Source organism: Sus scrofa, chromosome 3, assembly GCF_054392235.1.
Source record: "Sus scrofa isolate SSC_HxYL_T2T_F1_AM1 chromosome 3, Sscrofa_HxYL_maternal_Yorkshire_Landrace_v2.0, whole genome shotgun sequence".
NCBI classification, from domain to species: domain Eukaryota; kingdom Metazoa; phylum Chordata; class Mammalia; order Artiodactyla; family Suidae; genus Sus; species Sus scrofa.
In genome coordinates this window covers 53471022-53486932 of record NC_139385.1, presented here as the reverse complement: position 1 = coordinate 53486932, position 15911 = coordinate 53471022, and the positions used below count along the sequence as shown (strand labels likewise).

At 56.9% G+C, this 15911-nt stretch overlaps 1 protein-coding gene across 5 annotated transcripts in view; it reads right to left on the bottom strand.

The window, feature by feature from the left end:
- Positions 1-307: 307 nt before the first annotated feature.
- Positions 308-15911, bottom strand: part of PHF2 (PHD finger protein 2) — a 90496-nt gene continuing 74892 nt past the window's right edge. For 2 of the 5 annotated variants that reach the window (XM_021088179.2, XM_085018342.1), the window contains exons 13-22: positions 14749-14868; positions 14139-14257; positions 12285-12463; positions 12074-12144; positions 10906-11069; positions 6602-6876; positions 4520-4615; positions 3906-4015; positions 2955-3366; positions 308-2297 (exon numbers count right to left, since the gene is read on the bottom strand). In XM_021088179.2, coding sequence (XP_020943838.1) covers positions 2209-2297; positions 2955-3366; positions 3906-4015; positions 4520-4615; positions 6602-6876; positions 10906-11069; positions 12074-12144; positions 12285-12463; positions 14139-14257; positions 14749-14868 — 1635 coding nt within the window. In that variant the 3' untranslated portion in view covers positions 308-2208. The remainder of the gene's footprint in view (positions 2298-2954; positions 3367-3905; positions 4016-4519; positions 4616-6601; positions 6877-10905; positions 11070-12073; positions 12145-12284; positions 12464-14138; positions 14258-14748; positions 14869-15911) is intronic. The other 3 variants (XM_021088181.2, XM_021088180.2, XM_085018341.1) reach the window with 3 other exon arrangements.

The following is a 15911-nucleotide window of genomic DNA, read 5'->3' as shown; positions in this document are numbered from 1 at the left end:
GGCTGGTGTTGCCAGGGTCTCAAAGGCGGCCCACCTTGACCAAAGTCTCCTCTGCCTGCTCTTGCAGGCCGGCTGGGGTGCAACTGCTTTGTGGTGCAGGGCAGTGCACATGCCCTGGGGGCAATCCAACGGCTTTCCAAAGGGAGTACGGGCCACCAGGGCCTGGGCCTGGGTGGGAGGCCTGGCCTGACTGCCCACCCTGCCAACCAGCCCACTTGCACCTCCCCTCCCCACTGTTGAGGACCCCCACCACCTTCACTACCAGGGTCGACGACGGCGAATGAGGCAGAAATGAAGCAGACATGGGTCTGTACAAAACCTGAAATATTTTTACTCTTTTAAAACTTTGATCTAAGTTACCTTAGACCTCATGGACTTGATACAAGAGTAATATGAATTGGGAAATAAAACACTTTAATAGCCACAATAAACTTTGTTAGAAATGTACATGTTGCCAAAATAATAATAATAAAATTAAAAAAATAAGAGAGAGAGAGAGGAAGAGAGAGAACAGCTTGATGGCCAGGTTAGATTATATAAATGTTCAACAAGGACAGGAAAGGAAACCTTCAAAACGCCGGGTCAGAACAGTCAGGGCCCCGTGAGGCTCGCCCCTCCCAGCCTCTGGGACCCGGGGCTGCGTCCCCCACCTCCAAAGGATGAGCTAGGGTGGCAAGGCCTACGCGAAGCTGCCTCTCCTTGTGGACAGAACACCCAGGGCTGGGCATATAAACAAAGCTCATAAGAAATGTACAAATATAAAAAGCTACAAACATTAATAAATTACAGCATCACAAAACACAGAAACACTTCACAAGGTGCTAGTAAAATAACTGTACCCCCACCCCCTTCATCAACAAGAAGGAAACAAAGAGCTGGTATTCAAGTTGAAGATTCCTCTTCAAATGTGTCTGAAATAGATCTTTTGTGTACTGTTTGCTTCTGTAAAGACAGATATAAGGCTGCACAGACATCACTTGTTTTTCAGGCAATACCTTAGTTCCTAAAAGAAAAAATAATAATAATAACCATAATAATACAAAGAAAAGGAAAAGCATCAGAAACCCAACTGTTCATCATACTCCGCAAAAAACTCGTATAAATGTTAATGAAGGACTCTATAGAAAGAAATTCCTAAAGATACTTTTACTCTTATAAAAAAGAAGTTATTTAAAAAGCTATTTACACGCTACATTCTATGAAAAATATGCTTCAGGAAATACATCTAAAATTAAAATACAGGATTGCCTGAGAAACAAATCCAGCCCCACCGTGTCGATGGGCAGACACGTAGTCCAGGAGCCACCCATGCACTCGACACCAAATGTCAACAGGTGACAAGACAGAAGTGCCTGGCCCCCAAGTCTTTGGGCCACCCGGCCACCATTTGCCCCCACCAGGCACATGGCAGGGTGCCTTGGCTGGGAAGTGCTTCTCGAGTATAGCCGATCAGGCTGGATGGGGCCCACCCCCATGGCTTAGCCTGGGTGGGGCCCCCTGGGCCCCACATTGTGGCCGGGCCCAAGCCCTTCCCTGAGGACCCCATGATGGTCCCCCTCATTGACACACTGACCCTGCTGCCGGCCCCAGCCGGCCCCGAGAAATGCCCCAGGCATTCAGGGCGCGACACCCACCATCCGGCCCACCGCCCACCAGCGGGGAAGCACAGAGGCTCCTCTCCTGGCCGGGCCGAACACTCTCTGGACTTGTCTTAGAATCACTTAGGAAAAGAAGGGGGCACACACACACCCCACTTTCTCCTCCTCTTCCTCTCTAGTGTTCTTTGCCTTTTTTTAAGCCTCTGGAGGCTGCCAGCCTGTGGCCAGCTCAGACTCTGGGCTTGGTGAGCAGTGGCTCACTCCTCCTTCCTTGAAGGACTCATGCTCCCAGCAGAGCTGCAGAAGCTCTGCAATCACACCCATGCTCGGGGATGCCTGGAGGCTGTCCTGAAACTGGAATGGTCCTCAAACTGGCAGGGCCACATTTCGGGAACGGGTCACTCTAAGCAACTTGAGAAAGGACATCTGTCCGTGTTGGCGAGCTCCGCCTGCTGAAGCAACAGACGCTCATATGGGGGGGGGGGGAGTGGCCGGGAGGTGGCCAGGCCCTCCCTGGGGTGAGGCAGCGAGGCCACCCTCCTGGGGGCCGATGTTCTAGCGGGGCTCCGGGGGTCCTGAGCGGAGCAGAAGGATCCTGGCTTTCCAAATTTTAAAGGAGTAGTTTTCCGTTCCGATGAATTTTCAAAATTTTCCCAAGCCTCTGTTTGGCGGTGGCCATGCCCTTTTTTGTACGTTTTCCTGGGGAAAGAGAAGACACAAACAGACAGTTGAATGCAAGGAGCAGCGTGTGGAATGGGGGGTCTCCAACCCCACCCCGTACCTCCATCCCGTGATGCCTGGGCCCTGGGAGCTCGGTGTCCCTCCCAAGTCACCAACCATCGACACAGAGCCTGCTCAGAGGCTATGGTGACCAGGGGTCGGGCCGCATTGAGTGGGACAGGAACCGGCCAGGGATGGCATCACTATGAAGTGAGGCCCCCAACCCACCTCCTAGCACCAGGGCCACCTAGAACCATGCTCCCCACATCCGTGGTTGGCTGGGCCTCACAGCCAGGGTGCAACAGGCCTGGTGGTGACAGTGAGGATGCCATGGGACCCAGCCCTGATCACACCGAGGAAACCAGATTGCCTTAGGTCCTGCCCACTGAACCCTCGACGAACCGCTGACCACACCCCAACTCTAAGCCAGGCCCCAAAGCCAAGGCCCTGGGCATCTGAGGGGCTGGCCCTCCCTCCGAGGTGAGCAGAACCTCTGGGAATAACCACAGCTCTCAGGCTTCCGAGGGACCATTTCTTTCACCCACTGACTGAGCTCCTGGCCACAGACACTAATGGCTTCAGGGACCGAGGAGACCTGTGGTCATATACAAGGTCGGTGTGCAAGCTGAGGGTCACCTTTGGCAGCAGTGTTGTTGGGGGATGACGAGGAAGGCCGCCTCTGTGTGAGGAAGACCCCAGGGGCCATGGGCTGGGAAGAACGGCCGGCCTGGGCCCCAGCAAAGGCGCCAGCCGCCGTGTACTCGTGGTCAACCAGGCTGCTGCTGTGGGACTCTGGCAGGGGCTCGGGCGAGCTGCCCTCCTGTGAGGCCTGGCTGCTGGCCGTACTGGTGGAGGCCGGGGTGGTTGAGGCTGGGGTGGTGGAGGCCGAAGTGGTAGAGGCCGAAGTGGTGGAGGCCGAGGTGGTGCTGGCCGAGGTGGTGCTGGCCGAGGTGGTGCCTGCCAAGGTGGTGACAGAGGCGGAGGGGGAGGTGGTGTTGGGAGCCAGCTTCCTTTTGGTGTTCTTCTTCTTTCTGTTTTTCTGCTCCTCCTTTGAACAAAACATGTAGGCATGTTACCCCGCAGGGCTGGCCCACAGACATTGGGGACCAGCCTGCAGCCTGGGACTGTCTGGTCCCCTGTGCATAAGACCTCCCTGTGGAGCTGAGCGAGACAGTGATGCAGAAGCAGAGAGAGCGAGACCATGCCGGAACCCCACCTCCCGCCATCACAAGTCCCCCAAAGCTGTGCTGGGGGCAGGCTATCCTGACATGGGGATGGACGGGATGTGGCACCAGCACCCAGCTGTGGCAGACAGACCCTGCTCAATCTGAGTCTACCTATCTGTGGGCGTGTAGTATGGGACCCCTGCCCTGTCACCCTAGCTCCACCCATTCCCATCACCCCACTTTTGCTGCTTCCCAGTTTCTCTGCTCCCCACTAGCAGGGACTTGGGAGCCTGGAGGAACAGGGGTTAGCAATACTCAAATGTCCCAGAGCCTGTGACAGCCCCAGCCTGGGTGGTCCAGGCATGAGGGTGGGGACAGACACATCCGGGGAGCCTGAGCCCAGGCTGGGGCCCCTTCTCACCTGCTGGGACAGCTTGGCTGCAGCAGCTGCCAGCCCCGTCTCAATGGAGGCCACTCTGGTCCCCTCGCGCACGGGCCTGTCCTGCCTTGGCACCGATGGGCCGACCCTCGCTGTGGGATAGAAGGTCAGCTTGCCTTGAGCGGCCACCCACTGCCAGTGCGCCCTCCTGGGCTCCCCCGACCCTGCCCCAGGCTGTCCTCAAATCCCAGGGACAAGTCACAACTCAGGAGGGTCAGCATGAGCCCCAGCCTGGTGAAGGGGTGGCTTCCTTTCGCCAGCAAGACGGGAGAGGTAGGAAGGAGTCATGTGGAAGGGGAACAAGACCCCATCCTCGGGCTGCCATGACACCTGTGGCTGGGTGCAGAGGCAGCCCTCCAAGGACCACTCATGAGGAGAAGCCAGGTAGAGGGCTGGCTCCCCGGGGGCGGCCCCTTGCCCTACTGGCAGGAGCCAGACACCTTTGGGTGGGTTTGCAAAGGCACCTGGGCTGAGGTCCCAAGAGGGAAGTGGAACCCAATGAGGCTCCTACAGGCAAGCAGCATCTGGTCTGCATCCCGCATGGAGTTCACTGGCATGCAGTGTGGACAGACCTCACCCCCGGTCCCCAGCGCTACCTGTTGGGCTGTAAGGAGCATCGTCTGAGCCTTTCCTCTTCTTGGACCGAGACTTAAAGACAGGACTGTCCTCATCTGACTCCAGGGAGGGGTAAACTAGGGGGGAGAGAAGAGGAGGGCTGAGCTGCTGATGCAGCCACCAAAGAGTAAGTGGGCTGTGGGCCACCGACCGGCACGCCCCCCCACCCCGAGCCACCCTCGGGCTGCAAAGCGCCAGCCCTCCTGGTGTGGCTGCCACACGTAGGGCGCAAGTGGCCTCTGAAATTGTCCAGCCCAGGCCCCCTTGTGGTGCAGAGTGGGGCAGCGGCTGGCCAGATGAGAGGCCCATCCAGCCCTCGTGGCCACCTGCCCAGCCTAGCAGAACACCCACTGAATTCCCAATGCTCAAAACACTTCCTCTTTGGAGTTCCCATCGTGTGCAGCGGAAACAAATGCAACTAGGAACCATAAGGTTGCGGTTCGATCCCTGGCCTCATTCAGTGGGTTAGGAACCGGCATTGCCATGAGCTGTGGTGGAGGTCACAGACGCAGCTTGGAATTGGCGTTGCTGTGGCTGGGTGTAGACTGGCGACTAAGCTTCAATCTGACCCCTAGCCTGGGAACCTCCATATGCTGCAGGTGCGGCCCTAAAGGGCAAAAGACAAAACAGAACAGAACACTTCCTCTGCTACTATTAGAAATGAAGGCTGTCATCCACAGAGCCAGGTGGCTCTCAAGGACCCGAGGCCACCTCAGCAAGTCTCTGGAGCAGAGAGACCCACATAGGAGCCCTGTGACTCAAACGGTGCCCCCTCCCATTATAAGTTCGACCCCCAGGGCCTGTGGCACCTGAACTCTCAGGACCTGGCCCAGGGAGCCCAGAAAACATAGATTGCTCCACTGTCATTCTACCAGACCAGGGCAGGTCCCACAGAGAGGCCTGAAAGTGTCCCCCAGCTAGGGCAGGGCCAGCCTCACCACAGGAGGGCTCTCCAGGGACAGGAGCACAAACACGTAGCCCCCTGGGCCATCGGGGCTGTGCTGAAGGCAAGCCCTGCACACGGGGGCCAGCACACCCGGGTCCTGAGGAGCACGCTGTGCCCTGTGGGGGCTTGGACATCCTCAGGCAGCAGGCAAGGCATGGAGGCCAGTCCTCACTCCCAGTCCCCCTCCTAGGCAGCAGCAGTGGCTCCATCAGAGCCCATCAAAACCAGAAGTTCTGGGTCTGGCAGAAGGTAAGGCCAAGCGCAGCCACCAACTCACTGCCCACCTCCTACTTGGCAGAAAGCCACTCTGGGCTTCGGTTTCTCTGTCCACAGACAGACAGGACAGGCATGCTCTTGGCGTGACTGAGATGGTGCAGCCACACAGAGGGCAGTCAGGCAGGTTGTCAGAAGGTGAAATAGACAGAGACGCAGGGGAACCACAGACACGAGCCACATGATGCCCCAGTGTCCCCAGCAGCACTACTCACAGCTCCCAAAGCTGGAAGCCACACAAAGGCCTACGGATGGATAAAGGGATAGAAAAGTGGGATATGTCCACATGGTGGAACATGGAATAAAATACTGACATGTGCTACAACATGGATGAGCCTTAAGAGTAATGAGAGAAAGCCAAGACTTCCCATTGTGGCTCAACAGGTTAAGAACCCGACTAGTACCCATGAGGACTCAGGTTTGATCAATGGGCTAAGGGTTCAATGTTTCCGTGAACTGTGGTGTAGGTCACAGATGCAGCTTGGATCCCATGTGGCTGTGGCTGTGGCGTAGGTCGGCAGCTGCGGCTCTGATTCGACCCCTAGCGTGGGAACCTCCATGTGCTGCATGTGCGGCAGTAAAAAAAAAAAAAAAAAAAAAGAAAGAAATCCAGGCAGAAAAGACCAAGCCTTATGAGATTCTGATCACAGGGCAAGACTAAGATGGTCTATGGGGCAGTATAATTCAGTGGTTGCCAGGGGCCCGCAGAGGGTGTTGAGGTGTTAACGGTATAGGGCAGGATTTCCTTTCAAGATGATGCAATGTTCTTGAATTGGCTGTGACGCTGGTGGCCTAGCTCCCAGCACCCAGGATGAGAGCCCCCTTTCCACACAGCGGCTCTCACCGTAGTCAGAGTCCTTGAAGCAGGCATCCAGGTGGTCCTGCTCCTCCTCGTAATCATCCAGGTCCACGCTGTTCTTGGCTGTCCTCTTCAGCAGCCGCTTGCCTGCACTCTTACCACCTGCCCCATTCTTTCGGGGGCCGTGGGCCGCCAGCGAGCTGCCCTTGGCCTGGCCGGCGCCCCATGCAGTCTGCAGGCAGGAGTCGGAGGCCTGCAGGTTGGCCATGGACAGCATTCCCTGAATGGCTTCCTGTGTGCTGGGGGAGGCGGGGGGCTGGCTGGAGGCACAGAGAGACAGGCACTCAGCCCACGGCCCACATGTCCTCCCACACAGCAGCCAGCAGAGGGTATGGGGGGTGGGGGACAGGGGCAGTTGGTAACTTCCCTGAGGAAAGGGCCAGCCACCGCCAGCCCCTACCCTCTGCCTGTGACCTCCCAACACCAAAGGGAGGGCTGGAGGCCTTGGGACAGAGAGGACACAGAGAGGAGAAGGTGGAGGGAAGGGATGAAGGGGCAGAGGTAAAGGGGGTGGCAGACAGAGGGGCCGTTGCTCCTGATCTCTCCCACCCTAGAGCCAACGAGTACCCTCCTGCCTCCTCCTTCCAGTCCAGCCGGGTCTGTGCATCCCTCCACCCACCGGAGCTGCTCTCCCACCTCAGGCTTCTGCACCCAGCCCCTGCCCTGGTGCTCTTCCCCCCACATCTTTAAGGGTGTCCTCCCATCCAGCCCCTGAGATGTGGCAGCAGAGCCCTCTGCCTCCCGTGGCATCACTCTCCCCAGGTGGCCCACACCATCTCTCCATGACTGGACCCCAGCCTTGCCCATCACCCCAGGCCTTTGTCCACCTAAAGAGCCATCCACACCTCTCACTGCTCCCTGGGTCGCTAGGAGGCAGGGCCAGGAGCAGGGCATGGGGTAAGGGGAGCCATAGCACTGCTTAGCCCTCCTTCCTGGTCACAGACTCAGGAGACCCAGCAGCCATCCTGCTCAGGGGGTGTGACATCCAGGCCCCCTCCTGCATGCCCCATGTCCCCCCCAGGGGATGGATCTACCCACAGAGGGGTATCAGTCTGCATGGTCCCTGCCCCCTCCCCCAGTTCCAAGAAGTGTCTGAACCAAGTTTAGTAGGACATTCAAATGAGAAGGGGCAGGAGTTCCTGCTCAGAAACAAGGTTCCCAGATTGAAGCTGGAGGGCGCAGGGAGATGGAGCTGGTCCCAGTAAGAACAGACACAGAGGGTGGTCTCCTGTGGTCCTGAGGGCCCACGGAGGTAACATGGGCAAAAACTATCCTTCGAAGGGTACTGCTGGGCTCCAGGCCAGGGACTCTGCTCCAAGCCTGGAGGAGGCGATGGGCGGGCGCCTCTCCAGGCAGCCCTCCACCAATACCACTTCCTCCAGTCCTGCCTGAGACGCACTGGACCACAGTGTTTTGGGGTTTGCTGAAAGCAAATGGATTACGGTTCCAAAGCCGCAAACAATGGGAAAAATCAAGTCTGGTCAGACCGCCACTGAGAGTCAGAAGCCCTCGACAGGACCATGTACCTGCCCCAGTATCCCCTAAACTCCACTGTCCCAGGCCATGAGGGCAAAGGGCTGCCCAGACCCAGCCAGAGCACATGGCCTTGGGCAACAGGAGTATCATTGCTATACCATCATCACTGATGCTCTCTGAGCAGGGACAGACCCCCAACCCAGCACAAGGGCCAGTTAAGAGCTGATAGCTGGCCACCCACCCTCGGCACCAGGCTCTCTGGGGTGCGAATGAGGTCCTTCCTGGCCCACCCTGAAGGTCTCAGGGCTCCTCCCCCAGCCCCATGGCCCCGACAAACACCAGGCTTCCTGCAGGGATGGGAGGGTGGGGGCCAGACACCCACTAAGAAGGTTCTCCAGGAGCCAGCGTGGAAGCCAGCGGCCTGCCCATGCCATCTGGACTGGCTGCAACCTAGGAAGGAGGGGCCTCGGAGCCCACGGCTGCAGTCTGTCCACAAAGGCCAGCGAATCAAGGAGCAAAGTCTAGCCAGTACACATGGAAAATAATACCTTAATCCTCCAATTATCATACCCAAGTCCTCTCCTTTTCCTCCAGCAGTAAACACTAAGCAAACCATCCACAAGAAATTAACATATTTTCCTCCATTTTCTTCAGCTGTTTTTTTTCCAAACAGGGAATACTTAAAACAGAGCAAATGGACCATCAAACGCTGACCTCCCCTCCACATGGGAGACTTGGGAGAGGAACGGCCTGTGGCGGCCGAGGGGCCCAGCCCTGGCACACGCATGTGCATGAGTGCGGGCGACTGTGAGTACACATGTGTGCGCCTACAAAGCAGTGTGCAGCACGTGGGCAGTCTGGTTGCCCTCCTCCTGGCAGGCCACGCCCAGGTTCAGTCAGAAGCCCAAGACGCAGCGCCTGTGTCCCAGCTCCACGCAGAGTTCCAGCACCGGCCATGCCTGCCCTCTTCCCGGGGGGCCTCTCCCTGGGACTCATAGGGGACAGGGTGTCCAGAGCACCCCTCCAGGGTCTCAGGGTCAACCGGTCACTAAGGCACCAGCCAGGCCACACTTTTCCCAGAAGAAAGGCACCTCCAAAGAGGTGAGGGGTCAGCCCGGGCACCAGGACCCTCCAAGGAAAGGGGAGCTCACAGCCAGGCTCCTCCCAGCAAAGGGGCCGCAGATCAGGGTTCCCCCACAGCACAGGCCACAGGGCTTCTGCGTGAGGGGCTTAGGTTTGTACATCTACAGATATCACTTAATGCCAAACATGGAACTCTGCAACACCACGGCTCAGTGGAAGCTTCCAGCCAGATGCTACTCCCATGAGAGAAGGCGCCTACAGCTGTCAGTGAGCATGACACGGCACAAAAACAGTAATTTATGAAAGAAAATACAACCATTCGATTGAGCAAGAATCCTTTTCCAGCAAAGCCTAATCTCTCTCGTAGAGCCCCACTGTCTACGATGGGGCTGGCGTGCTGCCTCCACAAAGCCCTGGGACCTTGATTCTGGAGATGGACTGAGAGGCAGAGGGAGACTGGCAGAAGGCAGAGCTGGGGGACCAAGCGAACACTGAGAAGGTCACATGGGCCCTGCCTTCCCCTGGCCAGGTCACGCCTGGCTGGACATCATTACCCAACATGGTTAACCTTCCAGGATGCCCACGCTTGGGTCCCATTATCAGGAAGATGGAGATTCTGGTCCCGCATCTGTTGCTTCCTAGCAGTGTGGCCTTGAACAAGCTGCCGAAGCTCTCAGAGCCTGCTTCCCCATCTACGCGGTAGGATCTGCTGCTGACTCAAGGACTAGGAGGGGAGCCACCCCCACCCCCACCACAGTGGCAGAGGTCCCAGTGTGGGGAGGCTGCAGGGGGCGCAGGCCTGGATCCCTCAGCTACTGGAATGTGGTACTTGTAGAAATTCCACGGGGGCTTGGGGAATGGCTGTGATGGATAAAAACAAAAGTTAACTGGGACTGAAGGAGAATTTAACCAGGACCATCATGAGAAAAACAAGTCCTGGCCTTCTATCCAATGCAAAACCCAAAGAGGATTAATTCTTTTCTCACAAATCAAAGGATGGAAGCTGGGTGGGCCTAGGCACAGGGGGCCACCTGAGCTGAGCGGACATAAGTCCCAGACTGCCAGACCGCCCGGAATCCCAGGGCTTCCAGAAAAGAACAGTACACACACCAGCAGTGAGTGGGCTCCGGAGGCCGCACACCTGCTCTCCCACAGGTTTGGGGTCATGGTTCCCACACCTCCCCCAGCTGGCATGAGAATCTGGCAACCTAGCTGGTCCAGCCCTCCTTGGGGAGTGGGCTATTGTGTCCCCGAGCTCTGAAGCCATCCACTCCCAGCTTTGGTTCCCCAGAGGCCCAATAAATGCTCTTAACCCCGACACTGGGCACACACCATGAAATTTTTCTTATGCTATTTTTATGGCATTCAGGAAGTGACAAGACAGGGACAGCTGGGCATACAGGCCTGGAACCACCCCAACACCCTCCAGGTGCCCAGCCTGGCCCTGCTCCCCCTCAGGCACCCACAGGTACGGTGGCCCCGCAGACTCCTTCCACCATGGCCCCTATGTGCCTCTCAGCTGACGCCCCATCTGGCATCATGGAGCATCTGTCCCCAGAGTTCTGTGCCCCTCACAGGAGCTCTGCCATAAACAGGACCCACATAGCCAGCCCCCAATCACCTCCCTGGCCGCCTGGCATCACCTCTCCGGGACATGGGTCCTCGGAGTCCTCCTTGGCCTACATTTGTGGAAGCACCCACTCCCCCAGCACCCGTGGGCCCGGGCCTACCTGTTGGGGTTGTACTCAAGTGCGCCAACCTCCTCGCTGGCCTGCAGCAGGTCCAGGATGCCCGCAGCTGAACCCCCACCATCCTTCTTCACTTTGGCGTTGCGGGCGGGCTTGGTATCCGTGTCGATGTGAAGCGAGCCCTCATCAGAGGAGTCGTCGCTCTGCTGTGGGGACAGGGTAGGTGGTTAGGAAAGGGCTGGAGGGGTAGGGATGGGGACTACTGTTTCCCTTCCGTGCGAAAAAAGGTTTTTCGTTTGTTTGCTTTTTCTGACTTTTTAGGGCCGCACCCGTGGCACATGGAGGTTCCCAGGCTAGGATTCCAATCAGAGCTGTAGCCACCAGCCTACGCCACAGCCACAGCAATGCCGGATCTTTAACCACAGAGAGAGGCCAGGGATTGAATTTGCATCTTCATGGATACTAGTCAGGTTCTTAACCCACTGAGCCACAACAGGAACTGCGAGAAAAAGAGATTTTTTATTTCAAAAGCCTGTCCTTGTAATGAGCACCACAGGGCTGGCTGACCAGGGCACACACAGCAGGGCGCAGCCGCCAGCGCTCTGCGCTGAGATCTCAGAGCCCCACCTGCACTGTTTCCCCAGAGGAACCCTGGTTCACAGGACCTGACATGAAAGCCCCAGTACTGGACACAGATACAAGAGGAGTTGGCCTGGTTGGACCGGGATCAGGCAGGTGTGCCCGTGCCTGAGGGACACCAGTTATTAGCTGCTGGCAGGTAGCTCTGCAGGCAAAGGAATGACCCTGATGAGGAAGCTTGGCCTTCTTGGAAATGGCTGTGTCCTGGGCAGGTCATGCATAGGCTTGGAGGTCATCTAACTTAACCCCCATGACTTAGTGCAAGACCCACCCCCCTGCAGGCCTGTCCCCAGGCATCAAAGAGATGCATTATCTTCATGGAGGAAATAAGGGAGTGACTCCCAAGGCCCCACCACCCACAGAGACACATGGACCTTCCCCAGGTCCCACATCTGCTTTTTCTCTTTGTGCTTTTAGCCCTGAGGGCTCAGAGCCCCACATCTGGAGTCCAGCCAGCCTCCCCAGGAAAACGCCCCCTTTTGCACTCCGCCCAGAAAGTTCAGTCAGAGATGTCCCACCAAGGCTTGAGGACAGCCAGAGGCAGCCAGGCACTTTGCCCGGCCGCACTTACCTTGTAGAGCGCTGAGTCCAGCTTTGGCTTCGAAGTGGGTGTGGGCAGCGGCTCCTTCTTGTCCAGTAAGACTGAAATCAGGGCGGATGAGAGTCAGTGGCAACTTAGGAGGAGCGGGGGCCTGGTCCAGCCATGCCTGATGCCCACCCCACATGCCCGGCATGGCCCTTATGGGGCTGGGCCTGCCCCCGTCCATATCCCCCCAACTCACAGGACAAGTCCCTCTTCGGAGCATTCTTCTTCCTTCGGATGGGAAACTCATCGATCTTGAGCTCCCCGTCATCCGACACATACTCATACTCGTCCCGGACTGGCTGGGGCTTGTCCTCCTTGAAGTTCTGCAAGGCCCCGAACACCCCTGGGCTTGGCTGTGGCTTGAGGGTCTTGGAGCTGGGGTGGCAGAGGTGGGCTGGTTACTGGGCATCCACACAGCTTGGCCAGTGTCCCCACACCCACCACAGGCCTCAGAGGAGCGACAGCTGGGCTGGACCCTTCCCAGCCCCACAGCCTCCCCTCCGATGCTATGATCCTGGTAAGGACAGCCCACAGGGTACATGCCCGGCCCTGCCTCAGGCTGTTTAAGGTTGTGCCCTTCACTGGCTCCCCTGGCCTCAGCCACTGGATAAGCACAGCCTTCCTTCAGCCTGCTCCGCGGCCTGATACAAGCTCAATATCAGACTCAGTACCAAATGGCTGGGGTTTTCTGCATAGTTATTCTGGAAAAATAAATTCAGGGCTGAGGTGCAGACACAACTGTCTAAAAAGTAGCATACAAACACATCTCCCCCTGGGACAACGCAGAGCAACCTCAAATGAGGAGAGGCCAATGCTACAGCCTCTGCCTCCCCACCGGCTGAGGGTACAAGTGCACACTCAGCAGTGGGGACAACAGGCAGGACAGAGGCATCTGCAATTCCCAACAGGTACAGCTCCGATTCCCAACAATGCAAGTGCAGAGGATGCTGGCAGAGAGCCCTGCAGAGTGTGGGTACATACACAGGCATGTACACACACACACACAGATGTGATATAGTTACAGAGTCATGTCTGCCTTTCTCCCTTCCACTTCTATACTCTGTAGCTTGGTCAGCTGATTACAGAGTTAATGCCACACAAAAAAGCTTTGGGACCTGGCAGCTGAGCTTCAGATAAATCAAGGATACACTCAAGTCCTTGAAGTCAGGGCAACAGGGCCCTGCAGACCCGCCCATCTCATCTGCTCACCGAGTGGCCTCAGCACATTACTGTGAGCTCTTGGGAAAAATGGGTCCGCTTGTGTCAGTGGTGCATGAGCACCAGAAACTGAGCAGCCCTGTTCCCCTACCACCTGAAGACCGCCTCCTCCTCCCACTTTACAGACAAGGAAACTCATCAGAAAAGTGGCCATATTCCTACTGCTTATGTCTGCTTCCTGGTAACTGGGTGCCCACCCTGGACTCTGGATTGAGGGGACAAGTGCGTGTGCTACCCTGGACAGCAGGTGGAGACACTTTATGCAGTCTGGAACCCACACACTCCAGCTCACACGTGCACACCCTTCCAGGCTGGGTGCCCCCATCTCTCAGCTTGGTGCCATCTCCTCCAAGAAGCCCCCACCACCACCTCCCTCAGGCATACGAGGTTCCCACGGCACCCCAGTCCCCACAAATCCTTCTTCCACAGCCCCTATCACAGCCGCAACTGTAGGTGGATCTGAGAGTACTGGGTTCACACCAGCCCCTCCCCACTGGCCTCTGGTCTTCAAGGCCAAGACCCTCACCCTCACCATGTCCTCTGTGCCAGCCTGGAACAGCCACTCAGCTAACATCTGCCCTGTCACATCCTCCCTCTCCTTGCTGGAACACACCACACTACCCCTCCCCACCTACCTGAGCTTTCTGGCCTGGAGGCAGGAAAGGGGTCTGCCTGGTGGGGCTCTCAGGAAGGGTGCGCCTGGTGGTATTAGCGGGGCTCACCTGCGAAGCCCTCCAGGAAGGGGTGTGTGTGTGATGTGGGGGGTGTTCAGAGCTTGGGTGTAAGAGACCACACAGGTAACCAACCCGTCCTGGCAAGAGCACCCACATACCCCAGGAGTTTCTTGTTGGAGAAGGAAAATGAGAACTTGGTGTCCTTGTTTCCTGCCAGAGGAGACTTCTCCAGCTTCTGCTCTTCCTCCATCTTCAGCAGGGAATCAGGTTTGCTGTTCTGAAAAGCAAACCCAGCACCGTCTCTGAACCCCACACAGGCAGCCAGCAGGCATAGGCATCCAGCCAGCCTCCTCCTTCTGACATGTCACCTGGGGACCAAGGCCCACAGGACCTGCCCTTGGATGCTGCGCAGCTCTGGGGAGTGTGAGCTGGAGCCAGGGCAGGCCACAAAGCACAACTTCATCCATCCTCTTAGGCTGAGATGTGCCAGAGCCAACCCCTCAGAAAGTGGCTCCATGGAGGCCACACAAACACACACCCAGACTCTCAAAGACCTTCATGGCACTGCCCACCTGGGGATAGGAGGACACATACCTGACACACCCTACAGGCATACACTCACAACGGCATACAGGTATTCACTTCCACTCACACCACCAAGCCCACACGTGCCACACACACCACCTCCTTTCACTAATGCAGCACCCCCTGAGGGTGGACTCACTCACCTGCATGTCTACACACACTCATCTCACACACTCATCTCACCTTGTATTTCCACTTGGCCTCTGACTTGCTCTTGGTTTGCTCTCGGATTTCCAACCTCTCCACGTCATTCTGTGTGCTGATCACCTCCTTGTTGGGCACACTCAGGACATTCTTTGTGGCCTAGAAAATACTAGCCAAGATCTAGCAGCAGACATGGGTAGGCGGCAGGGTTCCATCAGGCTACGGCACAAAGCAGGAGCCAAACAGCACAGGGTCCCTGCCTCTGCAGCAGCTCCTCCATCCACCAGTCTACCCACCCACCCAACCAACTATCCATCTACCATCCACCCACCTACCCATCCAACCATCCATTCATCCATCCACCCATCCACCCACCCATCTATTTATCCACCATCCACCTACCCACCCACTCAGACACCTCCCCACCATCCATCCATCTACTCATCCATCCATTTATCCATTACCCATCTACCATCCATCCAATGAATCATCCACCAACCATCCATCCACCCACCTACCATCCACCCATCCACCCACCCATCTATTTATCCACCATCCACCTACCCACCCACTCAGACACCTCCCCACCATCCATCCATCTACTCATCCATCCATTTATCCATTACCCATCTACCATCCATCCAATGAATCATCCACCAACCATCCATCCACCCACCTACCATCCACCCATCCATCTACCATCTATCCATCCACTCATCCATCCATCCACTCACATATCCATCAAACCATTCACCCACTCATTCATCCATCTACTCTCCCTCTCTCTTTCCTTCCATTCATCCATTTAGTTATTCATACATTCATCTACTCTCTTTGCTTTGAGGAAGGGAAAACCAATGTGCCCCACTTAAGCCCTGTAACACTGGCTCCGATGGCCACCAAACTCCCAGGAAGTGGATATTGGCCTCCTACTAGCAGGAAAGCACTCAATGTGGCCTGGTGTCAGGGACTCATGGTCCCCAAAGCCCATATCTAAGACTCTCTACTCACACCGGGCCTCTCTCACTGCCTGAAGGGGCTCAGGCCCTCAAGGCAACCTGGCCCCATCACTGGCCCTATTCCTGCCTCCCCACTGCCCTCCATCAGGTGCCTCACCAACCTTTAAGTCTCAGGCAATGTTTCGGCCCCAGGAACACTCAGCCAGCTTGTCCCCCAAGGTGACATCAGCAGTGCCATCCTGT